This window comes from Podarcis filfolensis, assembly GCF_964270895.1.
Source record: "Podarcis filfolensis genome assembly, chromosome: 4".
Taxonomy (NCBI): domain Eukaryota; kingdom Metazoa; phylum Chordata; class Lepidosauria; order Squamata; family Lacertidae; genus Podarcis; species Podarcis filfolensis.
The window spans coordinates 51,655,905-51,677,068 of record NC_139607.1 but is presented as its reverse complement, the minus strand read 5'-3'; the positions used below and the strand labels follow the sequence as shown (position 1 = coordinate 51,677,068).

At 38.7% G+C, this 21,164-nt stretch overlaps 1 protein-coding gene across 3 annotated transcripts in view; it reads right to left on the bottom strand.

Moving 5' to 3' along the window:
• The window catches only part of HLCS (holocarboxylase synthetase), a 94,379-nt gene that overhangs the window by 3,362 nt on the left and 69,853 nt on the right, over positions 1-21,164 (bottom strand). For all 3 annotated transcript variants that reach the window (XM_083608838.1, XM_083608836.1, XM_083608837.1), the window contains exons 7-10: positions 6,388-6,455; positions 5,528-5,688; positions 2,757-2,871; positions 684-897 (exon numbers count right to left, since the gene is read on the bottom strand). In XM_083608838.1, coding sequence (XP_083464964.1) covers positions 684-897; positions 2,757-2,871; positions 5,528-5,688; positions 6,388-6,455 — 558 coding nt within the window. The remainder of the gene's footprint in view (positions 1-683; positions 898-2,756; positions 2,872-5,527; positions 5,689-6,387; positions 6,456-21,164) is intronic.

The window sequence follows — 21,164 nt, the reverse complement described above, 5'->3', positions numbered from 1 at the left end:
AAGAAATGAATGATTTCCCCATCTAAACAGAGGGTTTTAACCAACTTTGAATAGACAAAAGGAAATAAATGGATTAATGAAATTCATATAAATGGCACTGTACAAGAGATAATTCTTCAGAAAGGCACATGGATCCTACATAGCTTATACACAATAGGGTTTACTGACATGGCCTACCATCATAATGAACAATGTCAGTGGGAAGTTCCTGCACCCACCCGTTCATAGGTAGACTTGCTTAACTATAGTAAAATTAATCTGTTTCTTCTCAGATATTCTGCAAAGCTCAGACTTCATGACCCATGTCTAGCACGTTAACTCAAAATGCTAGGTAAATGTAGCTTTAAGGAACAACTCCAATGTAAACATCCTGATATATTTTAATGCATGGATGCTCAATGACAAATCTGCCTATGCATAAACAAATACTTCTAACACATGCTGAAAAAGTGAAACGTTAAATGCATACATACATATATATCTGATCAGTCACTATTGGTTTGAGATAAATGCCTCTTGATGGGGTTAGTTCAATTTACCACTAAAACAATTAAGATTACCGGTATTAAGAAGGAAATTTTATTTTATGTTGTTGATTCTTTATGTTGTTCTTTATTACTTGTAAAAGAAAAATAAGTATTCTTTTAAAAAAAGATATAGAATATATATTTTAAATTATTTACCTGTGCACCCAGTACTTATAGTACATGGGAAGAACTCCATTAGGTCCTTTCTCTTGAAAGGTGTTGATCAGACTTTCCAGCACTGTCACACTTCTTGCAATCAGGTAATCTGCACTTAAGGGCTTTAATTCTGTATTCTTTGTCTTATTGTGCTCCATAATGAGATCATTGATGCATATAGTGGGGTTGCTGTTATTCACGTTAAATCCACAGCCTGGGGAAGAAAAATAAATTAGAAAGGCAGTGTAGGAAAAGTTTTGTTCCTCTGAAAAAGTCTCTTTGTATCATAAGACAAATCCATTCCTCCAGACAGCTGTAAAAATCCATCTACAGATTTCCTGAATAGATTTGCTTTAAATAATGATGAAAGATGACAGAAGCTCATATAAACTCAAATCCATCTCATGTGCTAAATACAAGACAGCCTGGCTCAGCCTCATGACAGTGCTTGATGGTTTTTTCCTCCAATGAAAGCTAGTTCAGTCCAGGACAATCCACATCCAGACATGCAACTTGGAACAATCTTCATTTAAAACAAAGAACAGTTTTGTGCAGTAAAATTGCCAAATGATATATTTTGTCAGTTTTTATGTGACAGAACAATACACATAATATGTGACAGAACAATGTCCCATTCCACCACAATGAGTTCTTGTGGGTATGGAAACTGCCCCACTACAAGGGCTGCCCTGCTAAATTTTGATGGAGGAAGTCGAGCTGCGTATACTGTTTGGTGTGCATGTGTAGATGTGCTCTTTAGGTTGAAATTAATGGGCCATCTCACGCATACACACATGGCTCAGCATACAGGCAAGAGAGCATTAATCGGAAAAAGAAAGATGCGGCTATGAAATGCTATATTCTACCATTTTAAAAAATTGCATTTCCCCCAGCTCCAGGGCAGCAACTGGCTTCTTTGAGAAAAGCCTAGAGGATTCCACATTTAAGTCAACTTTCAGCTTTCAAGGGCTCTCTTGCCAGACTCTCTTTGAAGCCTCATTTCTCACCCAGCTCTCTAGCAGGGGATAATATTATTGGCAGAAAGCCAGGGTGTTTAAATGCAGCTCTCAGGGCTTTCTTGATCAGGCCTCCTAAACATAGCTCTGCGAAATGTACACACCAATCTTCTACTACCTGTTTATTTTCCTCCCTTTCTGAGCAATGTAGGTTTTCCATTCCCTGTGCATGTGATGCCAGAGCCAGACTTGTCAAGTATACTCACATTTAAATGCCCTATTTTTGAAACCATTACTTTAATAATTTATAAGTAATATACCTATTAAATATGGAAATAATTATTTGGTAGTATTCATAAATTGATCTGAGGTGGATTAGCTATCTTGACATTTAAGAAGGGTGGAGTCAGGAATCAAATTCATATTATAAAATTTAAGAACATTCTCTGTTAACAAAACCCACAGATTGACATAGGATTTTAGGATTGTTCCTATAAGCACTGAAGTGAAACGATAATATTCTCAAAAGTGTATTTTCCACATTAGTTTTATCCAAGATGTTTTCTGGTGTGTGCGGAGAACATTGTGAATGCTGTTAATGGATATGGGCTTAAAAAAATGTTAAGCAACTATCCACTGCAGGGTGAACACTGTGAAAGTCATGGATCTCAAGCTGGATCATCTCAAACATTATCCCTGTTCCAAATGAGATTGCACTGAGATGCATTCTTCATACTGTTTATAAATGAGTATTGCTGCCACCATCTCCTGAAGCTTCCTAATTTTGAAGCAGGAGATACTGAGAGTAGGTCTGCTGATTGCTCTAAGTCTAGACCTGATTCTGTTATTCCTATTTACCTATCCTTTAAAGCACACAACATGGACACTATTTATTTAATAATCAAGGATTCTTGATTATGCCTCTCCTCCCATGACTGAACAAATCAATAATTTCTCCTGCAAGCTGAAAGCAGGGAGTCAGATAACAATCCATTAAGGGCCAGGTGAATCACGACCACATTTATTTTGCTATGTATTTGCATTATCAATAGCAGAAAAATGCCTAAAAACAAACAAACAAACAAACAAACATATTTTAAACCATTTATGTTCTTACCAATAAGAATGTGGAATGTATCTCCTGTTAGTGTGGAATTCACTAAAACGCCACCCAGCTTCATAAGGTCACTGTAGTAAATATCGTTTGGCCATTTCACTTGAAGCTCAATATCCTAGGGAAACCAACATGTATATTTATAGCTCTATATTACTGCATCCCAAAGCAGCATGGTGTTAATCCTTTGTCTAGCGCTTCCTGTTCTCCAAATATTTAATACTGACACTGAATACACAAATGAAAACTGAGAAACTGAGCAGCATCTCTCTCTCTCTCTCTCTCTCTCTCTCTCTCTCTCTCTCTCTCTCTTTCTAAAAGATACCCACAAAGAGGCAAAGGCCCACAATGAATTTGGACACAGATAAAAACACTAGTCACTTACCGTCAAGGTTTGTTCTTGGCCCCTGGTGAGTTATAATAACTCCTGTTTGATGGGAAACATGTGACCCTGGAGCTTTTTCTCCCTAACATCTCATTTTCAGACTAGCAGAACCACTTAAAGAATAAACAGACACATGGAAAAGACAAAAAGAGAGAAGAGCCCTGATCCTGAATGTGATCTGGATGAACTGAGTGGTGCTGTGGGCAGCCACCTGACTTGGATGCCTTTGCAAGAATGTATGTTGTGGAAGAAACCAATGTCCCATTCTCCTGCTGGATGCAGGAGGTATCCTACAGGCGGGATACATAAAAACTGTTGCTTTCCTGCAGTGGGCAGATGACTGCTTCAGCACTTGAGGGACAATGTGCATAAAACCCTACCCCCAAAGCTCCATACCATCTAAACTGTGCTGTCATGTCAATATGTTTGTTGAGTAGCATGTGGCTGCTTGGCATATTTCAGATATGGGTGCATTGGTTTACAGAGCAACAAAAGTGGCAGCTGCCCGAGTGGAATGAGCTGTTATGTGAAACAGAGTTGCTAAAGAAGGCTTCCTCAACCTTGGCCCTCCAGATGTTTTTGGCCTACAACTCCCATGATCCCTAGCTAGCAGGACCAGTAGTCAGGGATGATGGGAATTGTAGTCTCAAAACATCTGGAGAGGCGAGGTTGAGTAGCCTGTGCTAAAAGATGGGCCTCATAACCAACAACTTTTATCCATCTCACCAGAGATGAAGTAGAGACTTTTCTACCTAGTGTGGTAGTACAGGCTGCCCATTTATCTGAATGTTACTGTGTTCTGGATGTAGGTTTTGAGTCCCCGTCTTGAAATCTAGCATGTACAGGTATATTTAGTGGGGTAAAAAGTTTTGGAACATGTAGGGCTAGCTTCTGATGGAAGGTATGTTGAGTTCAGTCACCCTACTTGTTGGGGTGATAGCAATGAAGAAATCTGCCTTAAGGAACAGGAGGCAGAGAGACTGAGGAAGCAGAGGGGCTGTGGGAGAACATAGAAGACCATGTCCATTCCAGGAGAGAAACCTGTGGATGACCAGAGGGCTTCAAAGAGATGCTCCCTGAAGGAAGCTCTTAAATACTGGATGGGAGCACAGGAGTCTGTCCTGGATAGAACTGATGACAAAGCAAAGACTTGACATTTCAGTGTATTTGGCTTGAGATCAAGTATAATGTCTGATTGGAGATCCTTTCTTCAGGAGAATGTTCAATAAACAGGTAATCTGAAAGAACCTGTAATGTGCTATATTAAGACACTGGATGGTATCAGTATTGTGCAAAGTCTGTGGGACCAATGTCCTTTGCTCTCCCCTGCACACCTGGAAAAATAGTTGTTGAACTATTTGAACAAAGATCCAAGTGCACTAATCTAGAGACTTATTTATGAAAAGTTACTGAACATATCAGAGAAAACAACAAAAAAGTACAACAGACTTCTAAAGGGAAGATTTGCTATTCAGTTGTACTGTGTCTGACAACTAATGTATTTATGAGATTGAATTATCCCTGTAAAGTATTCCTTTTCTTTTTGGGGACTCCTACATTAAACAGTTAATACTCCAAACCACTATATTTTATTTTACATTCCATTGTGAAGCATTTTTACAGTCAACTTATGAAGTCCTGAAGTTGGGAAGTGTTAATAGAAGACAACCGTTAAACTATATGAAAGGCTACTGGGTACCACTCTAATGAAATTCATGTGTAAATGTGCTCAAGTCACTGATTTTGTGTAATATAGGAAACACATGTTTTCATTGACTAGTCCTGTAAAATACCAATGTTTTACAGTTAGCCAATATTATGAATTGGTTACATTCAAAGGAAACTGATGAGGTGCTAAAGAAGATTGGTTTGTAATTTGAGCATTGATGACAGGACACTTGATTCCCCCCTGAGAGGATATGGTTAGCCTCTTGCTTCCGAGCTTGGGGCAAACATTTTCAATGTTAAACAAGAAGTGGAAAAAGAAAGAAGGAATGAAGTGGCTAGTGAAACAGCTCCAACTAAGAGGCAATTGCAAATCTTATTATTTTTTCTTTTCTCAGTTCCTCTCATCAGTTTTATAACAAAAATAAAACAAAGTCCAGGAGTAAGACCAAGAGGCACATCAATCTTCATTACAGAAACTCAGGTATAATACAGTAAACCAGAATGGGTTGCTAGTCTTAACTTACTTTTTGGGGGGTTCATTATGGAAACAGCAATCATACACATGAAGAGAAAAAAATTACCTGGGGGCAAAATCAAATTTGCCTGGGGGCAAATTCTGATAGTTGAATGATGCTAAGTGGGAATGTCAATTATATACTCAAGTCATTTTAGGTCAAAAAAGCGTAAAAATAATGGAATAGGAAACACGCAAATACAATACCTGGTATCCAGGTATGGATCTAACAGACTCTACAACTGCTAGAGAAACCAAATGCTGAATAAAAGGAATTCTTCGTCCCAGTTCAGAAGATAAAGGAATGGTGATATGTAGAGTTGATAAAGCAGCTCCCACAGGACTCAGCCAAGCATTCCCACCACGGCCTTAAAAAAACAAAGTATTTTGTGAAAGTTTTATTTTGTTATATAAAAAGAAAGCTTCATCAGTTCACTGAGAAAATCTAATGAAATATTTTGAAGGCGTTCTAATATATTGATGGTTTAAAGTTTTTACATTGTTTCTTTCTGTTTTTAATTCACAAGTAAAAAATCATATACATGTGATTTGCTTACACCGTAAGTTGTAGCAATAAGAAATGTATGTATGTCTACTGTCAATATGTCTACTCTGGCCAAAAGAGAAGAGAAATGAAGATTAAAAACAGGAACAATCCAGTCAATGGATTAGATCCATGCTTAAATACATAATTATCAAAGGATAGGTTTTATAATTTTTCATATTAAATACCACCTAGTTGTTGTTGTTTTTTAAAAAAGATACATTGAAAAGAACAACTTTGTGGTATATATTTGTCATGCCAAGAAAAGCATACAGCTGGTAGTAGTTCTCTGTCACGGAACTGGGGTGTGGTGAGATTGCATTTGGCTTCCCTGAAAAGCATCTATGAAAACCCCAATTGGATGAAAATACAGAGTCAGAAAAGTGCTTACTAACAACTCGGGATGGTTTCACACACTCTTTCACACAGCTATTTTAGCTATTTAAAATTGTAATCTTCAATGCAGATGATTATTTCCAATTCATGAACTTGTATTGCTGACATCAGAATTACACCAACATACCTTTCCCTTGAGTTTGTTGAACCGCAATCGCAATCAGACCTATTTCCTGTGGCACCTTGTACATCAACCTGCAAATTGTAAAAAGGAAAACTCCTATTAGAACAATGTGTGGCTTTCATATAAACATTAGATTTATAATTTTTGTTACATTATCATTTCAGCTTCAGGTCAAAAATGTTAAAACAAAGGGAAAGGCAAAACATATAGAAAAATGTTGCAATGAAAATATCAAATCTATAACAGCAGGATATATTTCAATCAAGTAGCTGCACTTCCTACATTTCTTTTTGAGGTGCTTATTCTCACTAAAGTGTTTCACTATCTTCCATATGTGACAACCAGCAATTTCTAACATTTGTTACTACTTATAGCAAATTCATGACTATACTCCTGAATACAGCAACAGCAGCAGTTTCTGATTATTTAGAAAACCAGTATGGTGGCAATAAAGCAGTTTAAGAGAGACACTATCCCTTGAGAACTAATTATGATTTAACTACAGTAAATAAATCTACACCTTCTGAGAACTCTAGAGAACACTAGCTTATTTTAGGCTTGTGCTCTGCTTTTAAAATTGTTTCACTTAAAAGAATACAGTTTTCCTACAGGGGATAAGTAGAAACTAAAGCATATTCAAACACCACCAAATGAGCCAATGTTGACTTGCATAAATCTTGCTATGAGAATATTGTTTAAGTTGCCTTGGTAATAAGTAGCACTAAATAGTGATATGGTTTTCTTTTCTTTTCTTTGCATGTTAGCAGAAAAAAGCATGCTATGACATATTGGTCAGGGCTTAAACTATTAAAGCTTTGATAGACCCTTTTAATGTGGAGAATTTCCATTTAATATAATGCAGAGATACTTACAACCAAAGACTGTATTGGCACCCCCCCCAGCAAGATCTATATCAGTGCCCCCCCCAAAAACACTTTACTGCAATATCTACATTAGAAATTACTACATTTTTATGAGTACTCAAGTGTTTGGAATGAGGATGAGGCGAGGAGAAAGGGCAACAAAATTCAAACGCCTTTGTGCTGTAGTGCAAGAAAGATGGGACGCTTCCCCTGTGTTTGATCTCGCTGCAACAGCGGCAGCATATCACCACACACATACACGTCATATATTCCATAGTCTGAGAGGTGAATTTTGCATCTCCCCAGAGCTGGCACCTCTGGCAGTGGTTGGTTTTGCCAGCCCCTAGGTTTGCCTCTGCTTATAACATATTATAGAATTACTTTTTCTGAATTTTGGAAGATACAAGGACTTAAAAACTCTGGGATTGAGCTAATGACAGTCAGGAAAAGCAGAATTGTAAGCACAAATACACCCTCTGCTGCATACTGGGAACCAACAGTGGTTAGTGCCAATGGTTCCTGAGGGCGTTTCCTAATTCACTCCTGCTTGGCTTTCAAGAATAATGTTTTATAAATAGGTTACATAGAGGATGCATAAAGAACACAAAACATGATCCAAAAGATTTCTGAACATCTTTCCACAATGGCTCAGTTGTTCACCTAACTGCAAAAAGAGTAAGTTAAAAGGCAAAAAAAGTATTTGAGCCACAGGAGTGGTAACGCAATGTTCTCCTCCCTTTAATGCAAATATCAGCAATAGTCCTTTTTCTAAGCAATGGCCAGAGTATCTCTTTGCCAGTCCCACTTCCATTATATATTAAAAGTGCAGCCTGATAATTGTTTCTCTTGGCCACCATGAATTGCTTATTGAGACTGTCTACCATCAACTGTTGCCGTTAAAACCGTATTTTACTTGTGCTGGGAGCTGGCAGAAAGAATCTGAGAGAGGTTCTTTGTAACCATTTAAGTTTAATATTGTCTTCTAGAAACTCTGCACGTAAGAGTCAAAAACTGCTTCAGCTTCAATACCACATTCATGTTACATAAAAGGAAATGTAACTTAAATCTGGAAATGGTGCTATGGACAGATTATAAATATAGCTGAAGCAACTGTCTAGGCTCCACATAACAGGCAAGTCATACGTTACAAATCTGAGGGAGACAAATCAGGAGAGGGAAAAAAGTTAGTTATGACACCAAACACAGTGCTGTAGAACAATGATGTGATTAAGGAAACCTACACACGCAGTTGCTAAGTGGTTTGGCCAGAGTTACTAGAGCACACTAAGACAAGACTGAGCTCCTGTGCTACTGAAGGCATAGTTTCTGTAAGGAGGTGAATTCTGTAAGAAGGGATACAACATAGAGAAGTTGCTAATACCTAGACTGAGACTACTGGAGACAGACAGATTTATTTATGCTATCTGAGATAACTCTAGGGGCATTACCACACAGTTCCAAGACCATAATAAAGTGCTTGTGATTTTTATAACCCCCCACCTTTTCAGAAAATACAAGTTTTAGGGTTTTGTAACAGAAAGAAGTGATTGTAAACAGTCTACATGCTAAACTACCTTAGTGTAGTCCTATATCTATGTGGGTACAGAAAGAAGAAAAATATGTAACTTTCTTGAGCTAACCTTCGACTGCAAGCTGTTGAGTCTGACAGGACTCTTATTCAGGAAGAAGTAAAAAGCAAAGAAGATATGGGGGGATAATATTTGGTACGTAAGCTTAGATTTAACCACCTGATACTGCAATAATTTCATATGATAATGCATAATCACCTATTATTGTTCAAACTATAAACTACATATGTGCTGATGGTTCAATAAACAATAACAGTATTTATTATAAATACCTAAGAGCTTTACAGGAAAAAACCCAGACCAACCATGTTCAGATATTCTATAAAGACATGTTACAGTAGGTAGTGACTTATTTTATATCAGCATATAATTCATCTGCTTATTTTCTTTAACTGTTATTTTCTGTTTTTAAATTATTTTTGTTGTAAGTGTGTGTGTGTGTGTGTGTGTGTGTGTGATCACACAAATAGAAGAAACATCCCTGGTCCTTGTTCCCCACTCCTGAATTAAAAATGCAAGAGTTAACCAATAACATTTTGCCAAAGATTGTCATGTGTGTTGGCTGTTGTAAACCATGGTCATCCTTATTTACATAAGCAATAAATGCATACCAAATCTCAATAAAAGCATTATCATCATGTCCTGTACTTTTTTGGTAAGTTTCTCCATAAGAGCTATGGACCAGATTTATTGGTGCCAACAGTCTACCAACAAATTTTCCAAGCTCTTCCAGTTGTGTGCGAACCAGTTGCCTTGATGTCACTGGTATAAATGTAACAAGCTCTTTAGGTAGTAAGTTCTCCCTGTCAAAAATAATTAACAGAGCTAATTGTGGAACACAACTAACTGAATGTTGGGTGGGTAATTGTGCCAATCTCCTTAAAGACCGTCTTGCAAAAGATGTTTATACCTTCGCATAACGATCACATGTGGTAGAAGCTTCTAATCCCAGGACTTTAGACTGTAGGGTGGGTAATAAAATATAAATAAATACTAAATAAATACTATCTTCTTGAAACTTGGAGTGATGGAACTTGGAAGCTGCTACCACAGCACCTCTGGGGTGTCAGATAACATTTATATAAGATATTAGATGTTGTTTCTCTATTTTTCACTAATACTGATAATGGAGGTTTTTGGCCCACACATTACAACTGTTGGCCCATTCCAATTCCTTCCCCAAGCTTGATTCCTATAGGCTTTTCAAAGATTTGAGATGGCAAGATTTGTAGTTGATTGAAAGTACTCCTTTTATGATACAGATGTATTTATTTATATTTTTTTCAAAAGGAGTGAAGGGCCTGCTTGCTTGCTGGTGAATCAATTTTTTCATGCTGAAATGGTCTTGGTGCCAGCTTATGCCAACTATTTCTAGTTTAGTAACAATCTGAGCAGCTGTAAAATGGTTTTTGTAAATGTCACATGAATGACAGTCCTTCTTCATTCCATTTTCGAAAAACAAAAGCCCTGTCCTGAAAGTCCTGGCGGTGGCGGCAGCCCCTAAGTTTGTAGCCCAAAATGTGTTCCAACTTTATTATTATTATGGGATGAAAACGTAATAGCACATATTTTATTGTGAACTTCCTGATTATACTCCGTCCTTAATCATGAACAATCCTTAGGGTCCTGTAGCGTAGTGAGAAGGATTCTAAAATGAACTGCCTCTTAGTACCATTTAACTTGAGGTAATCCTAGACCCTCTTGTTTTGATTTTTAACAAATGGTTGCCAGGCCTAATCTAGGTCTCTTGCCCTGGTGTAGAACAGAGTCCCAGCATTTCTGCCATTGCAACAGCATTTTTCAAGGAATTTTTATTGGGAGCACTTGGAATAAGAGAGTCAATTAGGGGAGTAGAATCATCTTGACAGCTGCTACCCTCCACAGCCATGATAAATTTGTTTTGGACCATCAAAGAAGTATTCTTTGACTTCTGCCAGAAGGGGGTAAAATTCAATTTCTTAATGTTAGACCATTATCTTGGCACTTGTACCCTTAAGCATCTGCATATGAAACATTGAAAAACTTCAAACATATTTAAAACCTTGTAAGGTGTTGTAGTCATAGTTGAGAGTCTGAGGGAATATTGAAGCATAGAAGTTGAGATTTCAAATTGTTTATTGTGAACTCCACAATGTTTCATATGTAAATATTTACTGAAGGGCCGCGGCGAGAGATCATTCAGGCTTGGCTACTATCAGGACAATATTGTCCACAAACAGATTTGGGTAGCATGTTGGATCGGAAAACTGAGTGAGGCCTGGCATTAACACAACGTATAGCTATATGGCCTTCGCAAAGATTATGAAGTGCCTTCACAAATTTGAGAGGAGAGCATAAAGATAGGTTTAGTGTACTTTGTTTAGTGTATAGTGAAACAAGCACAAGGGGCTGGCATCTGTTTGCCATAATAAATTGAATTAAACATATGCTGAGCAATAATATGCCTTGATCACACATAACCAATTTGTTCACCAAGGTTGGAAGGATGCTGGAAAATAATTTGGCATCCTGCATACCCTCCAAGTGTTCTGATTTCCCAGGCACAGTCCTAGAATTACAGAAGCCATCCCAGTTTCTGATATGATCGCGGTATGTCCTGGTTTTCCTTTTTCCTCCCCTCCTTGTCTTGATTAAGAGTGGTGGAGAGATCAGAAACCCCACTGTCCTTCTGGGAAACAGGAGTCTTTTCTATCTCTCTCTTTCTGTGTATGTTTATACACATACAAAACTCTCTCTATAATTTTGAAGGAAAATTCTTTAATAGCAATGCTTCAGAAGCCAGCCATTTTTAAGGAAACACATGGACTGTTTATTCCTTTATTGTAAATTAAGCCCTACACTATCTACTCAGATGTAAGTCCCACTGTATTCAATGAAGCTTACACCAAGGTAGTTGGGTAAAGACTGTGCAACCTTACACTGCAATCCTAAGCATTTTTATTCAGAACTAAGTTCCATTGAGTTCAATAGTTCCTGAACATTCTCATTGGGATTCAATGAGCTTACAGCTAAAAAAATTTTCCATTTCATTTATCTGCGGAAGGTGTTATACACAATCCCTTCCCTCACACATTTTTTCTTTACAACAATCCTATTAGGTAGGTTCAACAGAAAGGTTGTAATTGGCTCAAGGTGACAAATGTATATTTGTATGGTGAGATCAAAAGCAGGAGAATAGAATGTCCCTAATTCATCTGAGAAATGTTGGAGGGTATGATCCTGGTATTTAACTTATATTTTCAAAGTTTCTGCTTTCAGAAACTGTTGCATTTTTTGAAGATCTGTGCACAAGAAATTGTTTGAAAAGCATAATGGTGTCCTAGACTTTATGAAAAACAACCTGCAAATTTATATTGAAGGATAGTATATTTTAGTAAAACAGAAGCAGCAGCACCAGACCAAATAGGAGACTGAAATCTTTGATACCCAAAATGAATTTCAGCTTAATCTCCAGTTGCCATTTCACATAAAAATGTTGAAGCATTAAAGTTTAATTTAAACTTCTATAGGCCAGGTAAAATAGTAAAACCAGGCAGAACTTTTTAAATGCTCCTACATCAGCCCATTAAACATTTTTCACAAAAAATGCTTATAGCATAGATTGAAAATGGTATTAGTTTAATTCAGCATAGTTAACTGAAATTTCATCAAGTCCAAAGACGCTCAGTGCTCATAGTCAGTAAATGACTTTTATTATGCCTACTTAAAATTGGAACTAAAACCACAGAAACTATGTTTGACTAATGTTAATGATCTGACATCTATAAATTTCATTGATGTTGTGGTTTTCAGACTGAAACTCTCATTAATGCACCCTGCTGTTTTATGGTATTGCAGAAGTATTACAAAAAGCAACATTACATTCCAGATGTTGAAAAACCTGAGGGTCAAAAGTAACTTTTACCATCTTTCTTTTGAGCTGTTTGTTAATTATTGTCTTCACATGACTTGTGTACAAGACTCTGTTATTCCATTTACAATATATATTACTCAGAATTGGAAGCAATTGCATCAAATACATTGTATTTTTATTGCATCTTTTATTCAAGTTAAAAAAAGAGAAGTCATTCCAGTTCTATAAATAGACCTGGCATAACTGTTACTCTAATACTGCAATCGTAAAGAATACATACATATTAGGAAGTAAGTGCTGCTGAATACAATTAAACTTATTTCTAAGTAATCATGTACAGGATCACACTTTAAAAGATCAATCCAAGCCACTTGAAGGTCCCTCTGCCCAGCCCTGCCAGTCTCCTTGTGGCCGTTGCCTGCAGAGTGATGCTAGTGTCACTCTGCTAGCACAGAACTCCCCTTCCACCTGTTTTAATAAAAAGTGCTCCCCCCCATGTTCATAACATTTCTGTAGTTCTTAAACATATATGTAAAAGAAAAAGACAACAAATGCTCTCAAAAGTTATTGCAACTTCTGAGTATATTCACTAACAGGGTTTTGAATCTCAGCAATCTTTTCACAACCACTGGCACTCAAATCTACCGGTATTTCCAAGTCCACATGATATGGCACCCCACTGATGGAATAGGTTATTCAAAGATAGACATAAAACAAAAAGAGTTAGATTTTAAACCCAGTTGGGAGTTTACTGACTATTTCTGAAATGCAAAATCCTATTTTTTGTGTGGTCAATCCCACAACTAATTTGTTCCACCAGCACAATAATTTACACTTGCACAATGGAAGATTCCACTCATGTGTACCCCACACTCTCCCCAAATCTGCTCCAGAGCATTAGGGCAACCCCTAGAATAGTTTTAAGGTGTACGCAGTGGGAAGAGAGGGAGAAGCTCTGTCGTGCAAGTGTAAATTCTTGTATTGATGGAATGCTTTACTTAGCGCTACACTGAATATAACCCAGAGTTATTTTGGGGAGTCAGGGGTGTGTGTGAAATGACTGGGGGTTTTTTTTAATTCATAAGTGGGTAAAAGCCTTCTAACAACATAACATCTAAGAAGGCATTTAAAAAAAAAAGGAAATGTATTGTTGCATGAAGCAAATGAATAGAACAAGTTTGAGTTAGGCAACCCAAAGTGCCAGAGAATATATTCAAATAAGAAAACAGGCTCTATTATGCCAACAAAATGCCAGTAAAATTTGAAATGTTGGTTCAGACTCACTGGTAAAATTCCAAAACTCCAAGTTTAGAAGGACCTCTTCATTCAGTAAATCATTTCTCTGTTAATATCATAGACCACAAAATTACAGCAAAAAATGGAGTTTCCAACAGAGCTGTCAGAGATGGTGAGGACTTCAGATCATATTCACTTTAAATTCTTTTAAAATAATTCTCAATCCCCTCTTTAATATACTATCACAATTTAGTGGAACCACCTGCGACATCGGGGCCCAGTACGGGCCACATGATCTCCTGCAATGATTTTGCAAAGTTTTTTGCAGATAAAATCGCTCAGATTCGGGAAGAAGTAGACTCCACCATGGGACCAGGGCCAGGGCGGGAGAGTGCTAGAGTCCTGTCTAGTCAAGTTGTGTGGGATCAATTCCAATCTGTTACCTCCGAGGATGTGGACAGGCTGCTTGGACGAGTGAAGCCAACCACCTGTCTCCTGGATCCTTGCCCATCCTGGCTTATAAAAGCTAGCCGGGAAGGACTGGGTGATGGGCTTCGTGGGGTGGTGAATGCTTCCCTCCATGAGGGAGCCTTCCCAGACCCGCTGAAAGAGGCGGTTATTAAACCGCTTCTTAAAAAAACATCTTTAGATGCGGCCACGATGGCCAATTATCGACCAGTCTCAAATCTTCCATTCTTGGGCAAGGTGATTGAGCGAGTGGTTGCTGAACAACTCCAGGCACGCCTGGAAGAAGCGGACCATTTGGATCCCTTCCAGTCGGGATTCAGGCCTCACCATGGGACTGAAACTGCCTTGGTCGCACTGGTTGATGATCTCCGGCGGGCTAGGGACAAAGGTGAGAGCTGTTTCCTAGTTCTGCTGGATCTCTCAGCGGCGTTTGATACCATCGACCATAACATCCTTCTGGACCGTCTTGAGGGGCTGGGAGCTGGGGGCACTGTCATACAGTGGTTCCGCTCCTTCCTTCTGGGCCGTGCTCAGAAAGTGGTGGTGGGGGATGAGTGTTCAGACCCCTGGGCTCTCACTTGTGGGGTGCCTCAGGGTTCTGTCCTCTCCCCCATGCTTTTCAACATTTACATGCAGCCACTGGGAGAGATCATCAGGAGGTTTGGGCTGGGTGTTCATCAGTATGCGGATGATACCCAGCTCTACCTCTCTTTTAAATCAGAACCAGTGAAGGCGGTGAAGGTCCTGTGTGAGTGTCTGGAGGCGGTTGGAGGATGGATGGCGGCTAACAGATTGAGGTTGAATCCTGACAAGACAGAAGTACTGTTTTTGGGGGACAGGAGGCGGGCAGGTGTGGAGGATTCCCTGGTCCTGAATGGGGTAACTGTGCCCCTGAAGGACCAGGTGCGCAGCCTGGGAGTCATTTTGGACTCACAGCTGTCCATGGAGGCACAGGTCAAATCTGTATCCAGGGCAGCTGTTTACCAGCTCCATCTGGTACGTAGGCTGAGACCCTATCTGCCTGCAGACTGTCTCGCCAGAGTGGTACATGCTCTGGTTATCTCCCGCTTGGACTACTGCAATGCGCTCGACGTGGGGCTACCTTTGAAGGTGACCCGGAAACTACAACTAATCCAGAATGCGGCAGCTAGACTGGTGACTGGGAGCGGCCGCCGAGACCATATAACACCGGTCTTGAAAGACCTACATTGGCTCCCAGTACGTTTCCGAGCACAATTCAAAGTGTTGGTGCTGACCTTTAAAGCCCTAAACGGCCTCGGTCCAGTATATCTGAAGGAGCGTCTCCTCCCCCATCGTTCTGCCCGGACACTGAGGTCCAGCTCCGAGGGCCTTCTGGCGGTTCCCTCACTGCGAGAGGCCAAGTTACAGGGAACCAGGCAGAGGGCCTTCTCGGTAGTGGCGCCCGCCCTGTGGAACACCCTCCCATCAGATGTCAAAGCGATAAACAACTACCTGACATTCAGAAGACATCTGAAGGCAGCCCTGTTCAGGGAAGTTTTTAATATGTGACATTTTAGTGTATTTTTCATCTTTGTTGGAAGCCGCCCAGAGTAGCTGGGGAAACCCAGCCAGATGGGCGGAGTACAAATAATAAATTATTATTATTATTATTATTATTATTATTATTATTATTATTATTATTACTACTACTACTACTACTATCTTCTCAGTCACAAATCTTCTTCACTTAAATAATAATGGAAAGTACATAGAAATGAAAAAATGGTTTCAATTTAAGATTTAATAGAGACAAACAAAAATAAATAAATCTGATAACAGCTTTGTGAACTAGTCTACCAACAGAAGATGTCAAACAGTAGTTGTGTCTGCAATATAATGGTAAATCATGGTTCATTATTATTTGAACAAGCCTCAAATGAGCTCAACCAAAGCATAGGGCTCATAGAATCAGAGAATTGTAGAGTTGGAAGAGACCCCAAGGGTCATCTAGTCCAGCCCCCTGCAATGCAGGAATCATCCCCCCCCACACATGGCTGATGGGTACTTCAAGCAGAGTTTAGTTTCATCTGTAAGAAATCTCAACTTAGTTTCAGGTTCAGACTAGACACCCTGGTTTAAAATTACCTCTGGTAAATTTAGCAAGACAGCTTCATAAACTAGGGTTTGTCTTAACCTCAGGAGAGTTTGTTTAAAACTAGGATTCTTGGTTCAAACAATGCTAAACAAAGATTCCTTAGAAGCAAAACTACGTAAGAAGAGCATTGCTGGATCAGACCAAAGGCCCATCTAGTCCAGCATTCTGTTGCCACAGTGGTCAACCAGATGCCCTTGGGAAGCCCGCGAGCTGGATATGAGTGCCATGGCACGCTTACCACTTGTGCTTCCCAGGAAGTCCTGGTTCCTCCCAATTCACTGGGAGCCCTGATTTGCAGCAGCATATGCTGTTGGGGAGGGATGGCAGCCATCACCCTGCAGTGGGGTGCATTTGGCATGCTTCACCCAGCTGTGAGGCTTCCACCCTGGGATCCAATTGGGACTGGTGCTTTGGACCTGGGAGAAGACTTCCCATCTTGGGTCTGCTCCCAGGGTTTAAAAGGAGGCCCGCAACCATTTCCCCTTACCTCGCTATATCTGCAGCAGACAAAGCAAAGCTTGCACACTTGGTTCAACCAAGTCTTGTCCGTGAAAAAGCTTTCCTTTGCCCCATGGCTTACAAAACTACTGTAAATTCTGAGTTTAAATTCTGACTACCTGCAGGAAATATAATTTTTTTACGTCAATTTTAAAAAAGCTTAAAAAAATTAACCAAAAAGAAACATATAGAATGTACATGATTTGCTGTCCTACAGACTAGTAAAACAGTATTTCAATAGATTGCTCAGTATTTGACGAGTGGAATTATCACCAATAAAACTGAGTTCAATCACTTCATCCTCACTTAACTGTTAATTTCCTTGCTCAGACCAGCAACAAAAGTTGCCCTAGTGGCTCCTTTTATGATGAAAACATCTGTCTACTAGGAATAAGATCAGATGGTCAATTCTTTCCACACAGCCCACCAAGAGATCTTCACCTGCTAACAATTTCTCATTACTTACTACAAATCTGAGCTGGATTCAAGCTAATGATCTAAGTAAAAAACTTTGTATCATGTTACCAATATATCGCTTGTAATTTTTCAAATTATTTTTTGAACTTCATTAAACAGAATTGCTTAGAACACAGACATCCAACTTTGCTTATCTGTAAGACCATTCTCTTTTTTTAAAATGCCTTTCTGAAATAATTACTAGATGTTTTTTATTCTAGGTGTTTTAAGTTAATTTTGGAAGGATTACACATGATGCTTGAAGGAAATGGTAGCAAAAGAGAATAAAAGCTCTAAACTGCAGAATTATACTTTAAAAAATGCCCTGATGATATAGTACAGTGTCAAAAACATAGTGTTAAACCATAAAGTTAAGACAACTGAAACTTTCATCAATACTCAGCCAGTCAATAAAACTCCAGGGAAAGCCTATGTCCTAGGCAGAGATGTTTAAATCTAACACTATACCAAATAGAGGACCACGATTTTGGCTAAATCATTGAATTATATGGATTTAATTGAGGTAATTCTTGGTGTGAACTTTCCCTGCATCAAAAGATAAGCTCTGGCAAAATGAGCGGACAAGACAAATGGTGGGTCCAACAGTCAGGAAGGCGGTTTCTGCACATGCTGTAGAGGGAAGTGGGGAGCAGATGGGGCTAGGCAATCTAGGAAAAGGAAAAGGCTGCCCATTTCTCATATACAGTGGTACCTCGGGTTACGTACTTAATTTGTTCCGGAGGTCCGTTCTTAACCTGAAACTGTTCTTAACCTGAAGCACCACTTTAGCTAATGGGGCCTCCTGCTGCCGCCATGCCGTTGGAGCCCGATTTCTGTTCTTATCCTGAAGCAAAGTTCTTAACCTGAAGCACTATTTCTGTCTTAGTGGAGTGTCTAACCTGAAGCATATGTAACCCAAGGTACCACTGTAAACTGGGATTAAGTTTCTATTCGCACAAAACTGCTATAGCTCACTAAATAAGAACACACAAACTAGTGATCCTGCCAGATTACAGCTCGTATATATTTGCAACATTTACACATAGTTAATTGCCCTGTCTCTATTTAATTCTATTGACAAGGTTTGAAAGTCTTGAAACCTCCGGCGCTGTTTTTCTGAATCTCTTCCTACAAAGCACACCTCCCCACAGATCTTCCAATCAGTGTAACCATGACAGCTCAAGTTACTGTTCAACATACACATTATAGTACAATGTTGCCTGATGGATGACACAAGGAGCACTCTATACTGTCTGAGCTGATAAACCTAAAGTGTATCCACACTTCTACCACAATACTTGAAGTAATAATGACAGAGTGTAATGCAATTTAGAATGAAAACTGTGACATTTTCACATGTACTTCTTCACTGCAGAAATATTACAAACTCAAAGTGACATAATATGTTCACTATAGGAGAGAAGCATACTTCAACTTAGGGGAATCCCACCACCCGTAACTACGATACTGCTACTTTTGAAAAGGCTCAGAAATGCTATCTTCCCTTTCTCCTTAGAATGACTTTACATGAAACTAAACTATTATTTAAAATAGCAACTGAAAATAAGTGAAGACAATGAGAGGAACTCTGCAAATACCCTACATTCACTTTTGTAAGACAGACAGCAAACAATCTTTACTAAAATCCTTCTTTAACACATGCATTAAATTCTTTCTGGCTTGTGCAAAACCACCTAAACAATGTGGCTGCCATGATAAGTATGTATGTACAAAAGGATTAGCATGCCATCTTCCCACTTACACAATAAGACGAGAAAGCATTCCAATGTATTTTCACCCTGAAAAGGGTAAGGTACCCTTTTTATAATGCACAGAGGTTGTGTCAACAGAACTGTCTTAGCAGCTATGCAGCTCTTTATTAGTCTCCAGAAACACACACAGGATTTCTCACTTTTCAGATTTCAAAGTATCTACAAAAAAGTTAAAAGTAGAAACAATAATTTGCTTCCCAAATTAGGCTCAGAGAATCCTGCAATAAGGCCGCAGCAAGTGTATTCAACTGTAAACAAATCCAAAAGGCCTGATCGTTTGTAACACAGCATATTGAATGTCATATAAAGATTCTTTCGCAGTCATGAATAATATTCTGCTAAGCGACTGTTGGTGAAGTCTCTTCTTAAACTACTTCCTTTCCATTTTGACAGCTGAGCTTGAAATACCTCTAGAATTAAATTTGTTAGACATCTGTTGAAGAGCATTATTTTATTTTATTGCCAAGGGTATTTGCACCCTAAGACTAAGTAACCCCTGGTGTTTCACACCTCAACTGACCATACTGAAAGTTATCTTCCTAGCTATTTTATGTTCCCCTTCATTATCTTCTATAAGAACAGTTATTTAAATACATAAACAGCTTATGAAGCACACAAATTACACTTTAAAAAATGGATGACTTTTTTCTTCTACAATTTTGCCAAGTGTAATGGGCCTAGTGCATTGCATATACCCAGTGGTTAAACTGTATGTGCTTAGCTAAGTCTTCAGAAGGAGCCCAAAGTCAGAATCAAACTACTATATTTACCCTGGACTGATAAAAATATGCTTAAGAAATTTCTTGAAGATTTACAGTAGAGAAAATTTGTTTTTCGAAGTACATACATAGCCCTCAAAAGAAGCCACATTACTCTCATGGATCAGTTGTCTTTAGTAACTATTCTTACAGTAAAAGAAACATTCAGGGTCTGTTCTTGGGTATTTTCTGTTGGCAATGCTGCAGGAAGGAACATGACCTCCTCCGCTCTGTGGCAGGTTAAGCAGTCTGATTGAACATTGGTGCTAATTAAGAGCTCTTGTTGTTTGGCAGGACCACCAGAGTACCTTCGGCACTTGTTCATGACAGCAGTACCTCTTTCAGAAATTAACACTTGATGAGTACAGACAGGGAACCCAGCTGGTTCTCCTGAGTCCTTCAACTATATAAATGAAGTGTAATAAGAACACTGGTGACTACCAAGGGAAGAAAGACTATTCGTGACCTCTTTGTAAAAAAACAGAGTATACTTTTACATTGACTTAATTTTCTTCACTGGGGTTAGATAATGCAGCTGGGGACTGTACAAATAGAGCCAAATAACAGGAGGCAGCACCAAGTTATTCTCGTACCAAATATTTGGCTTTATTATTAAACCTAAAACATTATTCTTTTTCTAATATCAATTGCACAGGAAGAAAAATTACAGGGGGAAATATATGTTTCATAAGGGAGAAGCATTTACATATGGGTTCCTTTTTCAAATCAAAATGACTAAAATATTTTACTGACACCTGTGATTCTGAGCAGTATCATATAAATTCATTGTGAGCAAGCCATATATAAACACACATATATGTGCATTTGTGTATATAACACAACCATCCTGGGGGGAAAGGCAATGTTCCCAAGATTTCAGCTAGCAGATAGTTATAAAGCAGACTTTGTATTCTTTTACTAGTTCTTATTTTTGTACCACTTTGCTTCTTGCCCTCAATTAGTCTCAAGGAAGTGGTCCAGGCTATGTATACAGCAGAATTGAGTTGGGAATGAAGTGGCAAATTTCTGAGGTAGATTATTTCTCTGCATTAAAAAAATAAGCTCTCAGGAAACAGAAGACTAATACATAGAAGGAAAATGTTGCATCAGAAGCTGCCATGTTAGCTTTTTTACTTGCATGGAATTCCTACATATGTCTTTGTATGAACAG